Consider the following 20945-nt stretch of genomic DNA (forward strand, 5'->3'; position numbering starts at 1 on the left):
GTCTATAGTCTGGACTAGTCTAGTCTATAGTCTGGACTATAGTCTAATGTATAGTCTAGTGTATAATCTAGTGTATAGTCTAGTGTATAGTCTAATGTATAATCTGGACTATAGTCTAGTCTATAGCCTGAACTATAATCTAGTCATTAGTCTGGACTATAGCGTAGTCTTTAGTCTGAACTATAGCTTGGTCAATAATCTGTACTATAGCCTAGTCTATAGTCTGGACTATAATCTAGTCTATAGTCTGGACTATAGTCTAGTCTACTATACTTTAATTAAGAAAAGAACTTGAAGAAAAATTTAACACTTTGTAAAAGACACAACTATTTTCTTATCATTATTATATTTGTTTTTTCTTCAAAAAATTTGACGTCAAAATTTCTCTATATATATTTTCGGTGATATTTTTTTTTATTTTGTCGCAAAAAAAATTTAATGTTTGTTTCTCATTTAATTTGCTAATGTTCCGATAATCATTAATCATTATATGAGGGGGTCTTTAAGACGCGTGTTTGCTCATGTTGTTTTTAGGCCAATTAGAAGTATTTATAAAAAGAAACATTTGATTATTTTCAATGGGCTGATTTAAAGTTTGTGAAATCATATGATAATGTTATCAGTTATTTGTGACAATTAATAATAATCAAATTTTGTTTGAGAAACAAACTACCGCAAGATAAAGTGAAATTTTGGGGGAAAATAAAAACAAAACTATGATTTTTAATAATATAATCTTAATTATCAACAAAACTAACGAAAGATAAAGTGAAATTTACGAAAATATATGTGCAATACTCTAGAACTGTTAATTATTCTAGAACATATACTTAAAAATAAGCGTAATTTTTTTGTTAATTATTAATAAATAATTATATCAGTAATTCTAATAGTTATATTAAGTAAAATATTGATAAATTTATGCTCAAAGTCTTTTTGTTTTAATAAAAACAAGATAAAGCTTTGGAAACAAACTAAAACTGCATTTAAAAAAAATTGTCCTATTTTTAATTAGTTTTGCAATTTTTGCTATATTTTACAATTTTTTGTTAACTGCCCCCTGGTTTTTACATTTCATATCTTATCTATAGGTTTCACTATTCCACTATTTTTTTTATCGTGTGTAATAGTTTTTCTGTTCTTTGGACTTTGAAATTTATTTTCAAATTTTATAAAAAAAAAGTTCTACAAAATAAAACTTATCAATAGGTATAGTTTTTTTTTGCCAAATAATAACAATAATATAGTAAATTATGAGATCATTTCTAAGGCACTTAACATCATGTGGTGGGTGTTATAGATTATATTTGGCCCTGATTAGATATTTTTTTTAGGAAATTATAAAAAAAGTATATAATATTTATCATGCTTTTTGAAATAAAAAGTTTAAAATTGTGGTAGTTAATTTAAAATGTCGATAGAAATCTTATTTATGAGACCAATAAAGCAACAACTAATCATTATTGTGAGAAAAGGAAGCGGTTATTTAGTGATTATTTTATGGGTTATTTAATCAAATAGTCTGCAAAATAAATTCGGCGGAAATATATATAGTCTAAAATCTAGACTATAGTCTATTCTATAGTCTTGAGTGCAGTTAATTATAGAGTCTGGACAATAATCTAATCCATAGTCTAGTTTATAGTCTGAATTTAATCCAGATTCCCATTGTTTCTATCGTTAAATCTGTAGTTGAAACAAAAGTTTTAAAAAAGTCTGGTCTGTAGTTCTAGTCTTATCTATAGTGTAGTTTACAGTCTAGTCTATAGTCTTATTAATAAACTCCCGCAGACTAAACAAAAACTTCGTATCTGGCATCTCTAGTCTATTCTATAGTCTAGTCTATAGTCTTATTAATAAACTCCAGCATACTAAATCAAAACTTCGTATCTCTAGTCTAGTATATAGTGTTGTCTATAGTCTACTCTATAGTATAGTCTAGTCTAGTCTATAGTCTAGTCTATAGTCTAGTCTATAGTCTAGTCTATAGTCTAGTCTATAGTCTAGTCTATAGTCTAGTCTATAGTCTAGTCTATAGTCTAGTCTATAGTCTAGTCTATAGTAGTCTATAGTCTAGTCTATAGTCTAGTCTATAGTCTAGTCTATAGTCTAGTCTATAGTCTAGTCTATAGTCTAGTCTATAGTCTAGTCTATAGTCTAGTCTATAGTCTAGTCTATAGTCTCTAGTCTATAGTCTAGTCTATAGTCTAGTCTATAGTCTAGTCTATAGTCTAGTCTATAGTCTAGTCTATAGTCTAGTCTATAGTCTAGTCTATAGTCTATCTAGTCTATAGTCTAGTCTATAGTCTAGTCTATAGTCTAGTCTATAGTCTAGTATATAGTCCAGTCTATAGTCTAGTCTATAGTCTAGTCTATAGTCTAGTCTATAGTCTAGTCTATAGTCTAGTCTATAGTCTAGTCTATAGTCTAGTCTATAGTCTATAGTCTAGTCTAGTCTATAGTCTAGTCTATAGTCTAGTCTATAGTCTAGTCTATAGTCTAGTCTATAGTCTAGTCTATAGTCTAGTCTATAGTCTTGTCTATAGTCTAGTCTATAGTCTAGTCTATAGTCTAGTCTATAGTCTAGTCTATAGTCTAGTCTATAGTCTAGTCTATAGTCTAGTCTATAGTCTAGTCTATAGTCTGTCTATAGTCTAGTCTATAGTCTAGTCTATAGTCTAGTCTATAGTCTAGTCTATAGTCTAGTCTATAGTCTAGTCTATAGTCTAGTCTATAGTCTAGTCTATAGTCTAGTCTATAGTCTAGTCTATAGTCTAGTCTATAGTCTAGTATAGTCTAGTCTATAGTCTAGTCTATAGTCTAGTCTATAGTCTAGTCTATAGTCTAGTCTATAGTCTAGTCTATAGTCTAGTCTATAGTCTAGTCTATAGTCTAGTCTATAGTCTAGTCTATAGTCTAGTCTATAGTCTAGTCTATAGTCTAGTCATAGTCTAGTCTAGTCTAGTCTATAGTCTAGTATAGTCTAGTCTATAGTCTAGTCTATAGTCTAGTCTAGTCGTCTATAGTCTAGTCTATAGTCTAGTCTATAGTCTAGTCTATAGTCTAGTCTATAGTCTAGTCTATAGTCTAGTCTATAGTCTAGTCTATAGTCTAGTCTATAGTCTAGTCTATAGTCTAGTCTATAGTCTAGTCTATAGTCTAGTCTATAGTCTAGTCTATAGTCTAGTCTATAGTCTAGTCTATAGTCTAGTCTATAGTCTAGTCTATAGTCTAGTCTATAGTAGTCTAGTCTATAGTCTAGTCTATAGTCTAGTCTATAGTCTAGTCTATAGTATAGTCTATAGTCTAGTCTATAGTCTAGTCTATAGTCTAGTCTATAGTCTAGTCTATAGTCTAGTCTATAGTCTAGTCTATAGTCTAGTCTATAGTCTAGTCTATAGTCTAGTCTATAGTCTAGTCTATAGTCTAGTTATAGTCTAGTCTATAGTCTAGTCTATAGTCTAGTCTATAGTCTAGTCTATAGTCTAGTCTATAGTCTAGTCTATAGTCTAGTCTATAGTCTAGTCTATAGTCTAGTCTATAGTCTAGTCTATAGTCTAGTCTATAGTCTAGTCTATAGTCTAGTCTATAGTCTAGTATAGTCTAGTCTATAGTCTAGTCTATAGTCTAGTCTATAGTCTAGTCTATAGTCTAGTCTATAGTCTAGTCTATAGTCTAGTCTATAGTCTAGTCTATAGTCTAGTCTATAGTCTAGTCTATAGTCTAGTCTATAGTCTAGTCTATAGTCTAGTCTATAGTCTAGTCTATAGTCTAGTCTATAGTCTAGTCTATAGTCTAGTCTATAGTCTAGTATATAGTCTAGTCTATAGTCTAGTCTATAGTCTAGTCTATAGTCTAGTCTATAGTCTAGTCTATAGTCTAGTCTATAGTCTAGTCTATAGTCTAGTCTATAGTCTAGTCTATAGTCAAGTCTATAGTCTAGTCTATAGTCTAGTCTATAGTCTAGTCTATAGTCTAGTCTATAGTCTAGTCTATAGTCTAGTCTATAGTCTAGTCTATAGTCTAGTCTATAGTCTAGTCTATAGTCTAGTCTATAGTCTAGTCTAGCCTAGTCTATAGCCTAGTCTATAGTCTAGTCTATAGTCTAGTCTATAGTCTAGTCTATAGTCTAGTCTATAGTCTAGTCTATAGTCTAGTCTATAGTCGAGTATAGTAGTCTATAGTCTAGTCTATAGTCTAGTCTATAGTCTAGTCTATAGTCTAGTCTATAGTCTAGTCTATAGTCTAGTCTATAGTCTAGTATAGTCTAGTCTATAGTCTAGTCTATAGTCTAGTCTATAGTCTAGTCTATAGTCTAGTCTATAGTCTAGTCTATAGTCTGGTCTATAGTCTAGTCTATAGTCTAGTCTATAGTCTAGTCTAGTCTAGTCTAGTCTATAGTCTAGTCTATAGTCTAGTCTATAGTCTAGTCTATAGTCTAGTCTATAGTCTAGTCTATAGTCTAGTCTATAGTCTAGTCTATAGTCTAGTCTATAGTCTAGTCTATAGTCTAGTCTATAGTCTAGTCTATAGTCTAGTCTATAGTCTAGTCTATAGTCTAGTCTATAGTCTAGTCTATAGTCTAATCTATATTCTATTCTACAGTCCAGTATTTAGCCTTTTCTATAGTCCAGTATATAATCCTATCATAAACTCCCGCTGAGTAAACCAAAACTTCTTATCTGGCATCTCCACTAGTGTCAAAAATATTCAAGTACAAGGGGAAGTTCAAAACAATAACAAAACTTAACGTAATGTTATTGTTATGATTAAGAAGATGATGATGACATAACAGTCAAACAAACACACATTTATAAAGTTTTTTGTGAGGGAAAAAACAAACAGTCAGTAATCATTATTTGTTAGGGGTGAGGGAAAGAAAATTAAAAGAACATGTGAATGATGTTTATTTTGAAAAGGGGTATTTAGGAGAAAGGGAGGGAGCAAATATAATGGGTAGTAAAAGTATTTAACAACAGACAGTGATACCAATCTAGTAATAATTAAATCGCTTAAATTTTAAAAGACTAAATGAATATCAGAAGTTATAACAGAAATGTTTTGTATTTTATTCTGAACTTTGTTAAATTACGCGAATTTTTAGGCAACTTTTGTTAATTTGTTTTTTTCTTTTGGTTGGAGAAAAAGCACTTCATTGATTTCTATGTTTAAAAAATAACCGGCAAAAATTTATAAAAGATCACATTAAATAAACTTTGGCGTATTGTACATTATATTTTTATAGAACTTGCTTTTATTCTCCTCTGTTCTCGTCTGTTGATTTTGAAGGTGCTAGAACGAGTATAACGTCAAAATGTAAATGTATGTAGTAGGTGTTTTGCGATTTTAAATTATGGACTTTGTTCTTAAACACACAAATTTATATTTGTTTATTTACTTTTGTTGCTATTTGCTGGCATGACTTTTTAATTTATTTTATTTCTACAGCTGCAAAAAAATGCGGAATCAATGATTAATGTAAAAAAGATGTGGGATCAGTCAGTCCATAGTCTTGAGTATAGATAAGACTATATATAGACTTCACTAAAGATCTGTATATAATTTGGACTATAGATCAATCAATAATATTGACTATAGTCTGGACTATAGATCAAGTTTATAGTCTGGACCATAGATTAGTCTATAGTCTGGACTATAGATCAGTCTATAGTCTGGACTAGAGATCAGTTTATAATCTGAACTATTGATCAGTCTTTAGTCTGGACTATAGATCAACCTATAGTCTTGGCTACAGACCACCAACCTATAGTCTTCACTACTTCACATTCTTTATTATAAAATTCAATTCGTGTTTGTTTAATAATTTGTCCTCATTATTTTCTTACTGCTGGAACTAAAAGTCATAAATTATTTATATATTAATTAAATGTTTTTTATTTGTTTAATTAAATTTAATTGCTTTATTCAGGTGAATACATTCAATTAAATTTTGTGTTTTTTTGTGCAAAATTACAAAGTAAAATGTATATTATTTACTAAGAACTTTGACCAGAAAATTTGAAATATAAATGTTTAAAAACTGGACTATAATTCAGTCTATAGTCTGGACTATAGATCATTCTATAGTCTGGGCTATAGATCATTCTATAGTCTGAACTATAGATCATTCTAGTCTGTACTATAGATCATGTTATATTCTGGACTATATATCATTCTATAGTCTGGATTATAGATCATTCTATAGTCTGGGCTATAGATCATTCTATAGTCTGGACTATAGATCATTCTATAGTCTGGACTATAAATCATTCTATAGTCTGGACTCTAGATCATTCTATAGTCTGGACTCTAGATCATTCTATAGTCTGGACTATAGATTATTATATAGTCTGGACTATAGACCATTCTAGAGTCTGGACTATAGATCATTCTAGAGTCTAGACTATAGATCATACTAGAGTCTGGACTATAGATCATCCTATAGTCTTGACTTGAGTTCAGTATATAGTCTTGACTACATATCAATTTATAGACTAATCTATTCAAATCAGTCTATTATTTATTTGTTTTTATAAAGAGTATAATGAACTTATTATTTTCTTACTGCTGGATCTAATAGTCATAAATTATCTATTAAATGTCTAGCTTTAATCGAATATTTTGTTTACAAAATAAATCTATAATTAGCTAAGAACTTTGACCAGAAAATTAATAAGTAAACAATAACATAATTAAAAAAATGACACATTGTAAAGATCATAAAATTTAATTATAGTCTACTACATTTGAACAACAAAATAGGTATTAGGGAATATCTTTTTAAACATTAGAATTATTTCAAAATACAAATGTTTCTCTATTTTTATTTTCAGGCTAAACTGATCTCAAATTATAATTACCCTGTCGAGGAGCATACAGTACACACCCCTGATGATTATATCCTAACCATTTATCGTATACCCGATTCACCGAAATTAAAACATCACAATAATACGGTCAAACCGGTGGTATTTCTACAACATGGTATTTTATGTGCCTCAGATGATTGGATTATTAATGGTCCCGAAACTTCTCTAGCCTACATGTTTGCCGATCAAGGCTATGATGTTTGGCTAGGTAATGCCCGCGGCAATACCTACTCGCGCCAACACAAGCACAAACATCCCGATTCTTCGGATTTCTGGAATTTTAGTTGGCATGAAATTGGTGTTTACGATTTAGCCGCCATGTTGGATTATGTTCTGGAGGAAACGCAACAACCCTCATTGCATTTTGTGGCTCATTCTCAGGGTACCACCACCTTCTTTGTGCTAATGTCTTCCCTACCTTGGTATAATGAAAAAGTCCGAACTGTACATTTGCTAGCTCCTATAGCTTTCATGAGAAATCATTCGTTTTTGCTATCGAAAGTGGGGCGTTTATTTTTGGGTTATCCCTCGTTTATGAGCATGATTTTGAGTGGTTTTGAGCTGTTGCCTACGACAAGTATACAGAAATTATTCTGCGAATACGTTTGTTCGCATGATTCGCTGAAGTTTTTATGTTCGGGAATTTTGGACTTTATTGGCGGTTGGGGTACAAAGCAATTAAATCATGTAAGTACATTTTGGGGCATTTTTTTAGTAACATCTTAAGTCTAATGTCCTTAGACCGGGATATAGTCTTATTCATCAACTAATATATAGCCGGGACTTTGGACTGGACTATAGTCTAGTCTATAGCCTGAACTATTGTATAGTCTACAGTCTGGACTATAGTCTAGTGTATGGTCTGTACTATAGTCTAGTATTTAGCCTGGACTATAGTCTAGTCTGGACTATTGCCTAATCTATAGTCTAGTCTATAGTCTGGACTATTGTCTAGGCTATAATCTAGTCTATAGTGTAGTCTATAGTCTGGACTATTGTCTAGTCTATTGACTGGACTAAAGTTTAGTCTATAGTCTGGACTGTAGTCTAGCATTTAGTCTGAACAATAGTCTAGTCCATAGTCTGGACTATAATCTTGTTAATAATCTGTTCTGTAGTCTGGACCATAGTCTAGTTAATAGTCTGGACTGTAGTCTGGACTATAGCCTGGACTGTAGTCTGGACTATAGTCCTGTCTATAGTCTGGAATATAGTCCTGTCTATAGTCTGGACTATGATCTAGTTTATAGTCTAGTCTGGACTATAGCCTATTCTCAAACTAATCTCCTCTTCATTTTTCCTCTTCTTTCAGACGCTTTTGCCTCATGTTTGTGAAACCCATCCCGCCGGTGCCTCCACCACACAAATCATACACTATCTACAGCTCTACACTTCCGGAGATTTCAAACAATTCGATCATGGCATCGATATAAATCTCAAGAAATACAATCAAGAGACCCCACCCCACTATGAAGTGGGCAATATCAAAAGTTGTGTTAATATGTATTACAGCAACAATGATTACATGTCAGCAGTGGCAGATGTTGAATACTTGGCCACACTATTACCCTGTGTGGAATTGTATCGTATGCCCTATGATGATTGGAATCATTATGATTTCCTATGGTCCGTAAATGTTAAAGAAGTCATAAATGATCGGATAATAGAGAAAATAGAAGCATACGAACAGTCTCATAGTCATGGGCAATTTTATAGTTTTCTTGGACTTACCGAGAAAAAATTTAAAATTTAGCTGAAGTTGTAGCGAAAAGAAAAGTGTAAATATGTATTTTCTTGTTGTAGATAGTAATGGTATTTAAGACTTTTTTTTGATGAAAGAAAAAACAAGACGAAAAACGAACAGAATTATTTTAAACGTTTTAACAAAGAACAAAGTGATACTATTTAATAGGTTTTTAAATTAATAATTAAGATTTTAAAATTGTTAAGTTAGAAAAAAACGCTTTTTTTTACTTTTAGTATTAAGTTTAAGACACACAAACGATGTAAATGAACATTAATGAAATTAATGCAAATGAAATAAATATTATTATTAAGTTTTCTTTTGTAAAAATTAAAAAATAATAAAAAATTGTAAAATTATTTAAAATAATTAAAAAGAGTTTTCTTTGATAAACAAGTTTTTAAAAAAAATTTACTAAAAATCTATAGTCTACAGTCTAGTCTATAGTATATTCTGTAGTATAATCTATAGTCTATTCTATCGTCTAATCTATAATCTAGTCTATAATCTAGTCTATAGTCTAGTCTATAATCTAGTCTATAGTCTAGTCTATAGTCTAGTCTATAGTCTAGTCTATAGTCTAGTCTATAGTCTAGTCTATAGTCTAGTCTATAGTCTAGTCTATAGTCTAGTCTATAGTCTAGTCTATAGTCTAGTCTATAGTCTAGTCTATAGTCTAGTCTATAGTCTAGTCTATAGTCTAGTCTAGTCTAGTCTAGTCTATAGTCTAGTCTATAGTCTAGTCTATAGTCTAGTCTATATTCTAGTCTATAGTCTAGTCTATAGTCTAGTCTATAGTCTAGTCTATAGTCTAGTCTATAGTCTAGTCTATAGTCTAGTCTATAGTCTAGTCTATAGTCTAGTCTATAGTCTAGTATAGTCTAGTCTAAAGTCTAGTCTATAGTCTAGTCTATAGTCTAGTCTATAGTCTAGTCTATAGTCTAGTCTATAGTCTAGTCTATAGTCTAGTCTATAGTCTAGTCTATAGTCTAGTCTATAGTCTAGTCTATAGTCTAGTCTATAGTCTAGTCTATAGTCTAGTCTATAGTCTAGTCTATAGTCTAGTCTATAGTCTAGTCTATAGTCTAGTCTATAGTCTAGTCTATAGTCTAGTCTATAGTCTAGTCTATAGTCTAGTCTATAGTCTAGTCTATAGTCTAGTCTATAGTCTAGTCTATAGTCTAGTCTATAGTCTAGTCTATAGACTAGTCTATAGTCTAGTCTATAGTCTAGTCTATAGTCTTGTCTATAGTCTAGTCTATAGTCTAGTCTATAGTCTAGTCTATAGTCTAGTCTATAGTCTAGTCTATAGTCTAGTCTATAGTCTAGTCTAGTAGTCTATAGTCTAGTCTATAGTCTAGTCTATAGTCTAGTCTATAGTCTAGTCTATAGTCTAGTCTATAGTCTAGTCTATAGTCTAGTCTATAGTCTAGTCTATAGTCTAGTCTATAGTCTAGTCTATAGTCTAGTCTATAGTCTAGTCTATAGTCTAGTCTATAGTCTAGTCTATAGTCTAGTCTATAGTCTAGTCTATAGTCTAGTCTATAGTCTAGTCTATAGTCTAGTCTATAGTCTAGTCTATAGTCTAGTCTATAGTCTAGTCTATAGTCTAGTCTATAGTCTAGTCTATAGTCTATATAGTCTAGTCTATAGTCTAGTCTATAGTCTAGTCTATAGTCTAGTCTATAGTCTAGTCTATAGTCTAGTCTATAGTCTAGTCTATAGTCTAGTCTATAGTCTAGTCTATAGTCTAGTCTATAGTCTAGTCTATAGTCTAGTCTAGTCTATAGTCTAGTCTATAGTCTAGTCTATAGTCTAGTCTATAGTCTAGTCTATAGTCTAGTCTATAGTCTAGTCTATAGTCTAGTCTATAGTCTAGTCTATAGTCTAGTCTATAGTCTAGTCTAGGTCTATAGTCTAGTATAGGTCTAGTCATATAGTCTAGTCTATAGTCTAGTCTATAGTCTAGTCTATAGTCTAGTCTATAGTCTAGTCTATCGTCTAGTCTATAGTCTAGTCTATAGTCTAGTCTATAGTCTAGTCTATAGTCTTAGTCTATAGTCTAGTCTAGTAGTCTAGTGTCTATAGTTAGTTTAGTCTATAGTCCTAACTTCCCATATAAATTTCATACAAACTTCCAACTTCCATTTAAATTCATTCAAAATTAACGGATATTTTCTTTACACATTCCTTCAACCATACAGCGCCCTCTATATGTGAATAAAAAAACAAACGTTTACCAACACTAGACTTCAATCATAAACAAATCCCTTTCTCTCTCTCTCTTGAACACTTCTCCTTTGAAAAACAAATATGGCAACTCTTCTAGCACATGCAGTGTGAGAAAAATTTTACATACTAACAGCAGCCATATTTAATAGAGTATACAACGCCATAATAGACGTGTCGATTTTTCAAGGTGTATATACACCACAGAAAGAGAATAAAGAAGCAAAAAAAGAAATATTTGTTCATCAAAAGAAAATTAATTTTACCAGAAATTTTTTAATGTGTAAAAATTAAAATCAACACAAAAAGCGAAAAAAAAAGTAAAAAACTATAAACACAAACAAATGAGAAAAACTACAGCAACAGAAATAAGAAAAATTTACAATTAAAATACAAACGAAAAAAAGTAGTTGCAAAAAAAAATGTGATAATTACGAAAAACTAAAGAAAAGCCACAAAGAGCAAGAAAATTTATAGAAAGAATATTTTGTTAATAGAAAGAAAAAAACGTTTACCCTGTTTTTACAGCCAAACAAGCAAGCCAGTTGTTAGTTTTAAGGTTATTTTTGTTAAAATGGGTGAGTTTTGTTAGTATTTTACAATTTTCTTTTAAATTTATTTACATTTATACACTTTATCACTAGTTTTAATAAAATTTTTGTTAGTACGCTTGTTAAGCTTAAGCTTCTTGTTAGTGGTGGTGTTCATTACTGTTGTTTCCCACTTTTTTTCGTTGATTTGTAAACAAGTGTCAAAATACAGCCGCTATGTCAGGGATGGATAAGTGCTTATAATATAAAATGAAATGTTAACCTTTAAAAGAATTTTGAAACCTTTTCTGATGCAAATCTGTCAAAAAAAACCGAGATTTTAATTTACTTTTCTCAACAATTTCCAGCGGAAGCCGTTTGCCTCTACCTCCACAGCAGCTGCTACCCAAGACATGCTGGTCAAACTATCCACAGATGGGGTGCCCAAACTTTTCTGTCCCGTTTGCAATAAAGCTCTCGTCTCTCTAGCCGGCTATGTGAAGCACGTCAAAAAACATGAACCCCCTGGCGGCTTTATATGCCGCTACTGCGAAGCCCGTTTCTGCTCCGATGAAGAGCTAAAAAGCATCGTGAATCTGAACATACCACTATAGCATGTCGCCTATGCAAGACAGCCACTTTTACCAATGAGGACGACTATCGAGCTCACATACGCGACATACATCAGGGTGTTGATCGCGAAATATTTAAATGTGAAAAATGTGGAGCCGCCTATAAGACTATCGATCCCTATCGTCGTCACATGGAGACAGAGTGTGGCCGTATTAAACCCTATAAATGTGATAAATGTCCCATGGCTTTTGTAACGAAATATAATTTAAAACAACATTTGGATAATCACTCGGGAGAATTGAAATTTTGTTGCAGTTATTGTGGCAGGAATTTTAAGCAGAAGGCCAGATTGGTGGAGCATGAGAGGACACATACGGGAGAGAAGCCGTATACTTGCGATGTAAGTACAAAGATTAAGAAGAAGCAGTTTTTCATTTCCCTGAAAAATTAAAAATTTATCAAAAATAATCAAAATTTAACTTTTAATTCGCTGAAAACAGTAATGCGAATTTTCGCTAGAAGTTCGAATTTTCACCAAATATTCAAAATTTCACTAGAAATATGAAATTTCGCTAAAAATTTTAAATATTATTAGAAATTCGAAATTTCACTACAATTTAAAAATTTAATTGGAAATTTCACTAATTCGATATTTCACTAAGAATTCGAAATTTCTCTACAAATTTGAAATATCTCTGGGAATTCGAAATTTCACTTGTAATTCGTTATTTCACTAAAATTAAAAATTTCAATAGAAATTCGTTATTTCACTAGAAATTCAAAATTTCACTGGAAATTTAAAATTACACTAGAAATTCAAAATTTCACCAAAAAATCCGAATATCACTAAAATATCAAAATTTTACTAGAAAAGCAAAATTTCACTAGAAATTCAAAATTTCACTAGAAATTCAAAATTTCACTAGAAATTAAACATTTTACTAAAAATTTGAATTTCACCTTAAATTCACATAAAAATTAAAAGTTTTCACTAAAATTTCGAAATTTTTAATTAAAAATTTTTATTTTATTAAAATTTTTAAACTTTTCCTTTCAATTTCCCTCCCAGGTTTGTGGCAAAAGTTTTTCGCATCGCGAAAGTATTGTAACACATTCTTCCATTCATACCGGAATACGTTTGGTAGAGTGTCGCGGTTGCAGTTCAAGATTTTCATGTTATTCCAATCTCATCAAACATCGCCGCAATCGCCCGGATACTTGTGGTTTACCCGAATTCGATCCACCCAGAAATCGTATTAGAAAACATACTTCCAGAAGTAAGTTGCGCAAAAAAACACTCATTACATTCTAAAACAAACAATAATCATATTTTGCATTTATCCAGTTCCAGCCACCTTAAATCCCACTTCGGAAATCAAAGTGGTAAATGTTAATAAAATTATTAAACCCGATGATCAGGTCAAAGTTCAAGCCCTAAAAAAGGAAACACCCAATAAACCCACCAGCAGTAAGCCACCGAAAATAAAACCTACCGCACGTAAACGTACTGGACTTGGACCATCGCCATCAACAACAGCACCAACTTTACGTAAGCGTACACCACGGAAAAAGGCCATTAGTTTGGAGGTAGTCGATACTAAAGAGGATGCTGATGACTTCAAGGTAGAGGAACTTGAAGATGAAGACATGGATGATGATGATGAGGATTATCTACCATTGAAGCCAAAACAAAAACCGGAGGAGATCAAATCTATTTTAGAAGAGACCAGTGAAATTCCTTTGCCAGATAAAACCTTGTTAAATCAAACCAGTACCCAATGGTCGGATGATAGTGAGGATGAATATGTGCCGGACTTTGAACCGGCCGATACAGACACAGAAGAGGAGGAGGATGATAAAGATTTTAAAATACCAATGCCTGACATTAAGCTAGAAAACGATGATGATGAGGCTGAAGATGAAGTGGCCATAACCACCAATATACAAATAGAACCTTTAGGGGAATTTGAGTATACACGCATGGATTCCTATACAGCTGAGGTGAAGTATGAAGATGAAAAGGATAATTTGTTTGATGAAAAAGATCGCATTTTGGAGCATTTGTTAAATGAAAATGATTATACTACTTTGGAGGAGGGAGAGCCAGGTGGTGTTTATGATGAAACAACCAGCAAAACGACAAAACGTAAAAGATCATCACGTAAAGCTAAAGATTCCTTGGATTCTGAAGATATATTAAAAGAGACCGAAGTAGCGTTTATCAAATTTGAGGATAGTGATGATGTAGAGGAACCTGGAGAAGATATTTTACAAGAGGGGACAACAAGTAAGATAATTACTCCTTAATTATACACAAATATTTGTATTTTTTTTTAAATTTTAGCTCTTAGAAGTCACCAAGGATGATATAAAAGATTGTTATGTTTTACTAGAGGATATTACCAACTGCTTCCCCTCCTTAAAGGAAACGGCCAGTGTTAAGGTACCACGCAATTTCCAACCCTTTTTCTCGAAATCGGAAAAAATCAAAAAGTTTATTAAAAGCGTGGCAAGTACCGCCCTAGACGCCCGAAAAATGAGGCCGGTTCTGATGATGATAGCAAATCTGGCCAAGGTAAATCTTATCGTTTGGCTTCGATATCAGCCAAACAACTGAGAGAGCGCATGAAGTTGCTGAAGAAACGTGATAAATCTTGGAAATGTCCTGATTGCATAAAAATCTATTATATGCGCAAACCTTATGAGAAACATTTACGTGAAGATCATAAAAAATCCGAAGATTTTATTAAGGAAATATTCAAAAATGAACTGGAAGAAGTACAGACCAATGATGTGTTCAAATGTCATATATGCGATAAAATCTATTTGATGGAAAAACGTTTGCTATCGCATATACCCAAACATGGTCCGGATGGCACTTTAATACACAAGTGTCCCTGTTATTGTACTTTATACTTTAAAACACGTGAAGAGGCGACGGCTCATGCCCAGGATAAGCATAAGGATATGTTGTGGTGTGAAATATGTGAGAAATTTATGACCGGCTGTGATGCTCTCAAATCGCATAAGGCACGCATTCATGGCGGTAATAGGGATTATAAAAATAATCGTAATTTGATTTGTATGAAATGTGGCAAGAAATTTTTGGGTCGTACCCAACTTACCGATCATGAGCGTTCGGATTGTGGTCGTTTGCCTTTGTATCAGTGTCAGGAATGTGGCAAATGTTTAACCACAGCGGGTATACTTAAAACCCATATGTTATTGCATAGTGATGCTAGACCTTATCAGTGTGATAAATGTGGTAAAACATTTAAGATTAAGGCCCAATATAAGACACATATAAAATACGCCCATACCCAAGAGAAGCGCTTTAAGTGCCATGTAAGTTGTTTATATAATTTATTAAGAACAAAAATGAATTGTGGTTTTAATTGTTTGGTGTTTTTTACAGCTTTGTCCCAAAGAGTATCCTTATCGTGAGAGTCTTTTGACCCATATGTCAGTGCATACAGGCATTAAACGTTTTATGTGCAATGGTTGTGGTAAACGTTTTACTTGTGTTTCCAATCTGCAGGCTCACCGCAAGGTTCAGGCAGAAACTTGTGGTCAATTACCCTTAAATGCCAAGGCTACTCAATATATGGGTGTACAAAAGGGTAATTTGTTAATGGGTGCCAAACCAGAGCCGGGTTTGGATTATGTAGAGACGCGCACCTTTATAGCCAAAAATGTTATTACCCATGATTCACCCATGGCTATAGAGCTTAATAATCAAGCGCGTAACATGCAACAGGATGGCTCTTTGAGTGATGGCATTCCCTTGAACTATGTAACCTCGGGTTCTGAAATTATACTCATGTATAATAGAGATTAATTATGTTATTTATAATATTTTTTAAAAAAATTAAGGTTTATTTAACTAGCAACTAGTTTTATTTACAGATTTAAAATCTGTATTTGCAAACATAAATATAAAATTCGTAAAAAAAATTTAAACTCAATTTTTTTTATTTTTTTTTTTAGCATAATAGGTTTTGTTTTCTTTTATTGTTTTCGCTTTAATATATAGAAAATGTAATAGATTTTTTTCTTAAAAAAGAAAAAAAAATATTAAACAAAAAAGGAAACTAAACTTTAGAAATGAATAACAAATTTTTATTATAATGCAGGAAGTATATATATTTTTTGGGGGGATATAGTAAAATGTTAATAAAAAGAAAAATATGTAAATATATTTAGTCCTTGTCAACAGTTTCAAACTGTAAGGACAATTTTTCTTTTGTTACAACAAACCTTTATTTTATTTTCGTTCTTTAAACCACAATCATCATTGGTTTTCTTTTAATAATCATCACCCCGTGAAACAATTTCTTTACAAGAGGGACGCAACATAATGGTATGTTCGTATTGAGCGGTATAACATCCCTTAATATCGCACAATGGTGGATAAGCCTCCACAACACCCTTATCGCACAGATCCTTCAAAGCCATTTGATATTTAGTGGCGCCAGCACGATCCAACCAACGTTTACAGAAAGCCAAAGTACCAAAGTTTTTATTAATGGTACTCAAGAGTTTGCTAGAAGATTGCAAACGCAATGGCACGAAGGGTGCTTCGAAGTTCTTCATGTAATGGGAACAGTCCATATCGTCATGTACCAAACCACGACCAGTTGAACCGAAAGTTTTCAATGGCATAAAATTCGTTTTCTTCCATTCGAGTTGAGTCGCCACCCTTGACGATGGGTACAGTTTTGCCGGAGTGAATGCCTGTTAAATTGCGGAAGGTGAAAGAGAGAATCTAGTTAAAAAATGTTATAAGGAGGATCGAGGAAGTTTAAAAAAATATAAACGGAAAGTTTTTCTTTATTTTTTGTTAGAAAGTATTCTAAAGAGAATTTCCAGCACGATCGAATAGCAAAGTTTTGAAGAGAATCATTTCATCACGATCGGTTTGAAAGTGTTTCAAAGAGAATCAGTTCGGCACGATCGGTTCGAATGTTTTAAATACAATCTGTTCTGTATAATCGATTCGAAAAGGTTTTTAAAGATGATCTTTTTAGCACAATCGGATTGAAAATGTTTTAAAGAGTTTCAGTTTAGAATGATTGTCATGATTTTTTGAGTAGAATCACTTAAGCAAAAATGTTTTAAGCTCAATTAGTTTAGCGGGATCAGTTCTTTATGATCAATTCGAAAATGTTTAGCATGATTGGTTTGAAAATTTTAAAAACAGATGAAAAATTAACACAATCGATCGCTTCAAAAATATTTTAAGGACAATAAGTTCACTATGATCAGTTTCAAATTGTTTAGAACAGGAAAAAAAGAGAACCACTTCAGCACGATAGGTTCAAAAATTAAGGACAATCAATTCTGCAAGATCGGTTTCAAAATGTTTAAAAATGAATCAATTCAGCACGATCGTTTTGCAAGTGTTTAAGGACCATTAGTTCAGCATGATGGGTTTCAAAATTATAAAAAAAAGAATTAAAGGAGAATCAGTTCCGCATGAAAATAATAAGACAAAGTTTCTGAGCACGATCATGTTAAAAAGTTTAAATCGATCGGGAATCACTTCACCACGATTGGTTTGAAAATATTTTAAGGACAATCAGTTCAAATGTTTAAAAAATGAAAAAAAGATAATCAATTCAGCACGATCAGTTCGAAAATATCTTAAGGAGAATCAGTTCTGCACGATCGGTCCGAAAATGCCACAAAAAGTGTATAACCACTTTTAAGAACGATCATTTTAAAAATGTTCTAAAGATTAAAATAGTCTACAGCGTAATCGTGCTCCCTAAATAATAAAAAAATTATAAAAGTTACATCTACTTACGATAAGGACTAATGGAATGACCATTCAAATTACGTATCGCCTTAATAGGATACGTTTTGCCGTCCAATTCAATTTCATAGGATTCCATAACTTCCTGAATAGCAGCGCCAATATCGCATAGACGTACATCAATACCAGCTTCCTTGATACCAGTATTGGTGGCATCTTTAACGGCCTGCAACAAAGGATCATATTTGTTGTTGAACGTCAGCGTAAAGGCACAATCAATAATGCGTCCCTTGATGTGTGTACCAAAATCAATTTTGCACACATCATCATATTGCAAAACGGTAGTATCACCAGCATTTGGTGTGTAATGGGCAGCACAATGATTGAGAGAGCAACCGGTGGGGAAGGCCAAACCGGCTTCCAAACCATTTTCGCCTATTAATTTGCGAGCAGTATTTTCGAGTTCTTCACAGATTTGTATCATGGACATGCCGGGTTTAATATAACGTTGCATATACTGACGAGTCTGTCTATGGGCTTCGGCCGCTTGACGCAGTTCCTGATAGATATCATTATGAGCACGATCTAGGGCACGTTTTTCCTCGGAAGTGAAACGATTGGCGGCTACGGTATCATCAGGTAAATGTTTGGGTTTAGGGTGATGCATAATTTCACCCTCGGGGAAATTGCCATCGGGGAATAGTTCGGAAATGGGTATGGAGGGTGGTTCGGTTTGTACCTTTTTCTGGTTCTTATTTTTGTTTTTATTCTTTTTCTTATTGCCCGACTTCTTTTCGCCTTCGGCGCCGCCGGCTTCACCATTTTGTTCAGGTTTGTCCGCTTCAGTACCGGCTGTTTCACCCTCTCCACCATCGGCCGCTTTCTTGGCAGCAGCTTCAGCTATTTATTAGAAAAAATATATTAGAAATGTTCTTTTTGTTGCAGTTGCATGAGTTGGATTACCTTGTCTCAATTTCTTATTATTTGGTTTAGGTTTCTTTTGTTTTTAACCTCTTCTTGGGGTGCTGCACTACCGGAGACCTCATTGGCTTCGACAGCTTTTTCAACATTTGAGGGCACATTGCCATCAACTTTAGTTTCCTCCACGGCGACATAATGTTATTTAGGTTGTTTTTTATTTATTTAACAAAAATATAAAATTATTTCAATTATTTGTACTAATCAACAACCGTACAAATGCAATTTCTTGATAAAGGAAGAAAAAAACGAACACGAGTTTTTTTCTTCAAACCAAATGACAGCAAAAAAAAAAGAGAAAAAAGAAACGTTTTAACAACACTATCCCAAAAAAAAAACAGACGAAGAAAAACACAACACTTAGCAGCACTGAATAAACATAACAAAATTATAAATTTTATTTAAAAACATTCTAATTTATATTTTCAAATTTGTTAAAAATATTACAAATTATATAAAATTATAGTTTTATAATTTTAACGCATTTTAAAGTAAATTTCTTTAAATTTATTAATGGCAGTATTCATATATGAGTAAGTGTTGGAAAAATTGTATTTTATCACTTTGCAACACCGAAACAATGTCATGAACACAGACATTCTTCTACCACAAATGACATTTTTTGTATATTTTGTAAACAAATCAGCAGAAATATTAAAAATTTTTAATAAAATTCCTTTATTTTAAAAAATCTATAGAATATTTCTTTAAAAATGGATGATATATTCTTTCCCACGCAAAAATCTAACAATCTCAACGATTCCGATGAGGTGGATTTGAAATTTTTCGATTCTCACCATGAACACAATAAAACCACCAGCGAAAGTAGTCAAAATTCAGACTCAGACAATAAACCAGAAGATGGCAAGGATTCAGATCATAAAACCGAACATATGACGGCGGTTAAAAGGGAGCAAACAGAAAATAAAGAAGATTCGGAGGATCAACAGTGTGTAAGTCGTAAACAAAAGTCCAAAAAGGAATTGGAAGAGGAGGAAAGAGAAAAAATGCAGTAAGTTGTTGGGTTTAAGGAGAAAAATTCACAAATTTATTAAATATTCCAAAATTACTAGGGTTTTGGTGTCCAATTTCACCGAAGAACAGCTCGATCGCTATGAAATGTATCGACGTTCGGCTTTTCCTAAAGCGGCCGTCAAAAGACTTATGCAAACCATTACCGGCTGTTCGGTTTCACAAAATGTAGTTATTGCCATGTCCGGCATAGCCAAAGTGTTTGTGGGTGAAATAGTGGAAGAAGGTAAGTTGGTTTATACAAGATTTTGTTCTGAAGTTAAAACTTTTATGTTGTTTTTTCTTAGCCTTGGATGTCATGGAAGAAATGGGTGATACTGGCGCCTTGCAACCCAAATATTTACGTGAAGCTGTACGCCGTTTAAGGCAACGCAATCGTATGCCTATAGGCAAATTTCAGAAACCTTATTTTAGATTGAATTGATTTCATTTTAGTTTATTTTTTAGACTTATAGTTTTAATTTTTCAATAATTTCATGAATTAAACTGCCAGTTTTAAGTTGAATTTAATAAAAAACAACAAATATTTTCTAAGAAATCTTAAGATATTTTAATCAAATAACAAAAAGGGATTTTTGTCAAAAAAAAAACTATTTTTTAGCAATTTTAGATATTTTCACTAAAAACAAAAAAAGTAAACACTTTGCCTTCTAAGAAAATCCTTTAAATTCCATCAGCTCTTCAACAAAACAACTATTTATTAGTTAATTATAATACACAGAAACATATCTGCATATAATTTTTTATTAAAATAACGTTATTTCATAAAAATTTCAATAAAATAGTTATTTATCTTTAACATCTACAAAAAATTAAACGAAATCGTATTTTTCCCTCTGTTGTTTGTTTACAAATGGCTTTTGACATTTGTTTTTTTTTTTTTTTTTGCAGAATAAGAAAAAACCAAACTTCAAATTCCTAACGGTAGTTCTTGTTTAGTTTTGTTATATTTTTTTCAGTGAAAAGCAAGTGAAGTTTTTGTAAGTGATAAAAATTAAAATAAATGTTAATAAAATATAAAATTTTAATGAAAAAAATGAAAATTAATATAAAATATTAGTGAAAAACATAAAGTATATGAAATTTTCTTAAAAAAGTAAGTAAATTCTTAAAAAACACAAAATAAATGTGGTGGAAAAAATAGAGGGCTGCTGTTAGTGCTTTTGCTAATTTTTTAATACAGCAATAACAATGGATTTTTGTAAATTTTATTCATAATTAATAATATTTTAAGG

At 32.1% G+C, this 20945-nt stretch overlaps 3 protein-coding genes and 1 pseudogene across 3 annotated transcripts; 3 read left to right on the forward strand and 1 right to left on the reverse strand.

Annotated features, from left to right (window-relative positions):
• Positions 1-6833: 6833 nt before the first annotated feature.
• Positions 6834-8622, forward strand: LOC119615325 (lipase 3-like; the record flags this gene model as incomplete). Its single annotated transcript, XM_037971392.1, has 2 exons — positions 6834-7556; positions 8182-8622. Coding segments are annotated over 2 exons (1164 nt in total), but the record flags the coding sequence as incomplete, so codon positions are not given.
• A 3127-nt stretch (positions 8623-11749) lies between these two features.
• Positions 11750-15900, forward strand: LOC119615327 (annotated as a pseudogene).
• Positions 15901-16042: 142 nt separating this feature from the next.
• Positions 16043-18816, reverse strand: LOC119615328 (methionine aminopeptidase 2-like; the record flags this gene model as incomplete). Its single annotated transcript, XM_037971394.1, is given in 5 exon segments — positions 16043-16595; positions 16597-16679; positions 17752-18600; positions 18664-18708; positions 18711-18816. Coding segments are annotated over 5 exon segments (1428 nt in total), but the record flags the coding sequence as incomplete, so codon positions are not given.
• Positions 18817-19258: 442 nt separating this feature from the next.
• Positions 19259-20248, forward strand: LOC119615326 (transcription initiation factor TFIID subunit 11-like). The gene is made up of 3 exons (XM_037971393.1): positions 19259-19690; positions 19752-19936; positions 19998-20248. Exons 1-3 carry the CDS (start codon positions 19392-19394, stop codon positions 20132-20134), a joined length of 621 nt encoding a protein of 206 aa, XP_037827321.1. The 5' UTR covers positions 19259-19391; the 3' UTR covers positions 20135-20248.
• Positions 20249-20945: the final 697 nt, after the last annotated feature.

The sequence above is a fragment of the Lucilia sericata genome, unplaced genomic scaffold (assembly GCF_015586225.1).
Source record: "Lucilia sericata isolate MDLA Ls3-8-SP2 unplaced genomic scaffold, ASM1558622v1 Contig004927F_arrow, whole genome shotgun sequence".
NCBI lineage: Eukaryota > Metazoa > Arthropoda > Insecta > Diptera > Calliphoridae > Lucilia > Lucilia sericata.

Excerpts from the sequence above, each read along its gene's own strand:
- LOC119615326 (XM_037971393.1), top strand. The coding sequence starts at position 19,392 with ATGGATGATATATTCTTTCCCACGCAAAAATCTAACAATCTCAACGAT. Across the intron at positions 19,691-19,751 it reads GAGGAAAGAGAAAAAATGCA|GGTTTTGGTGTCCAATTTCA; the intron begins GTAAGTTGTTGG and ends CAAAATTACTAG. Across the intron at positions 19,937-19,997 it reads GGGTGAAATAGTGGAAGAAG|CCTTGGATGTCATGGAAGAA; the intron begins GTAAGTTGGTTT and ends GTTTTTTCTTAG.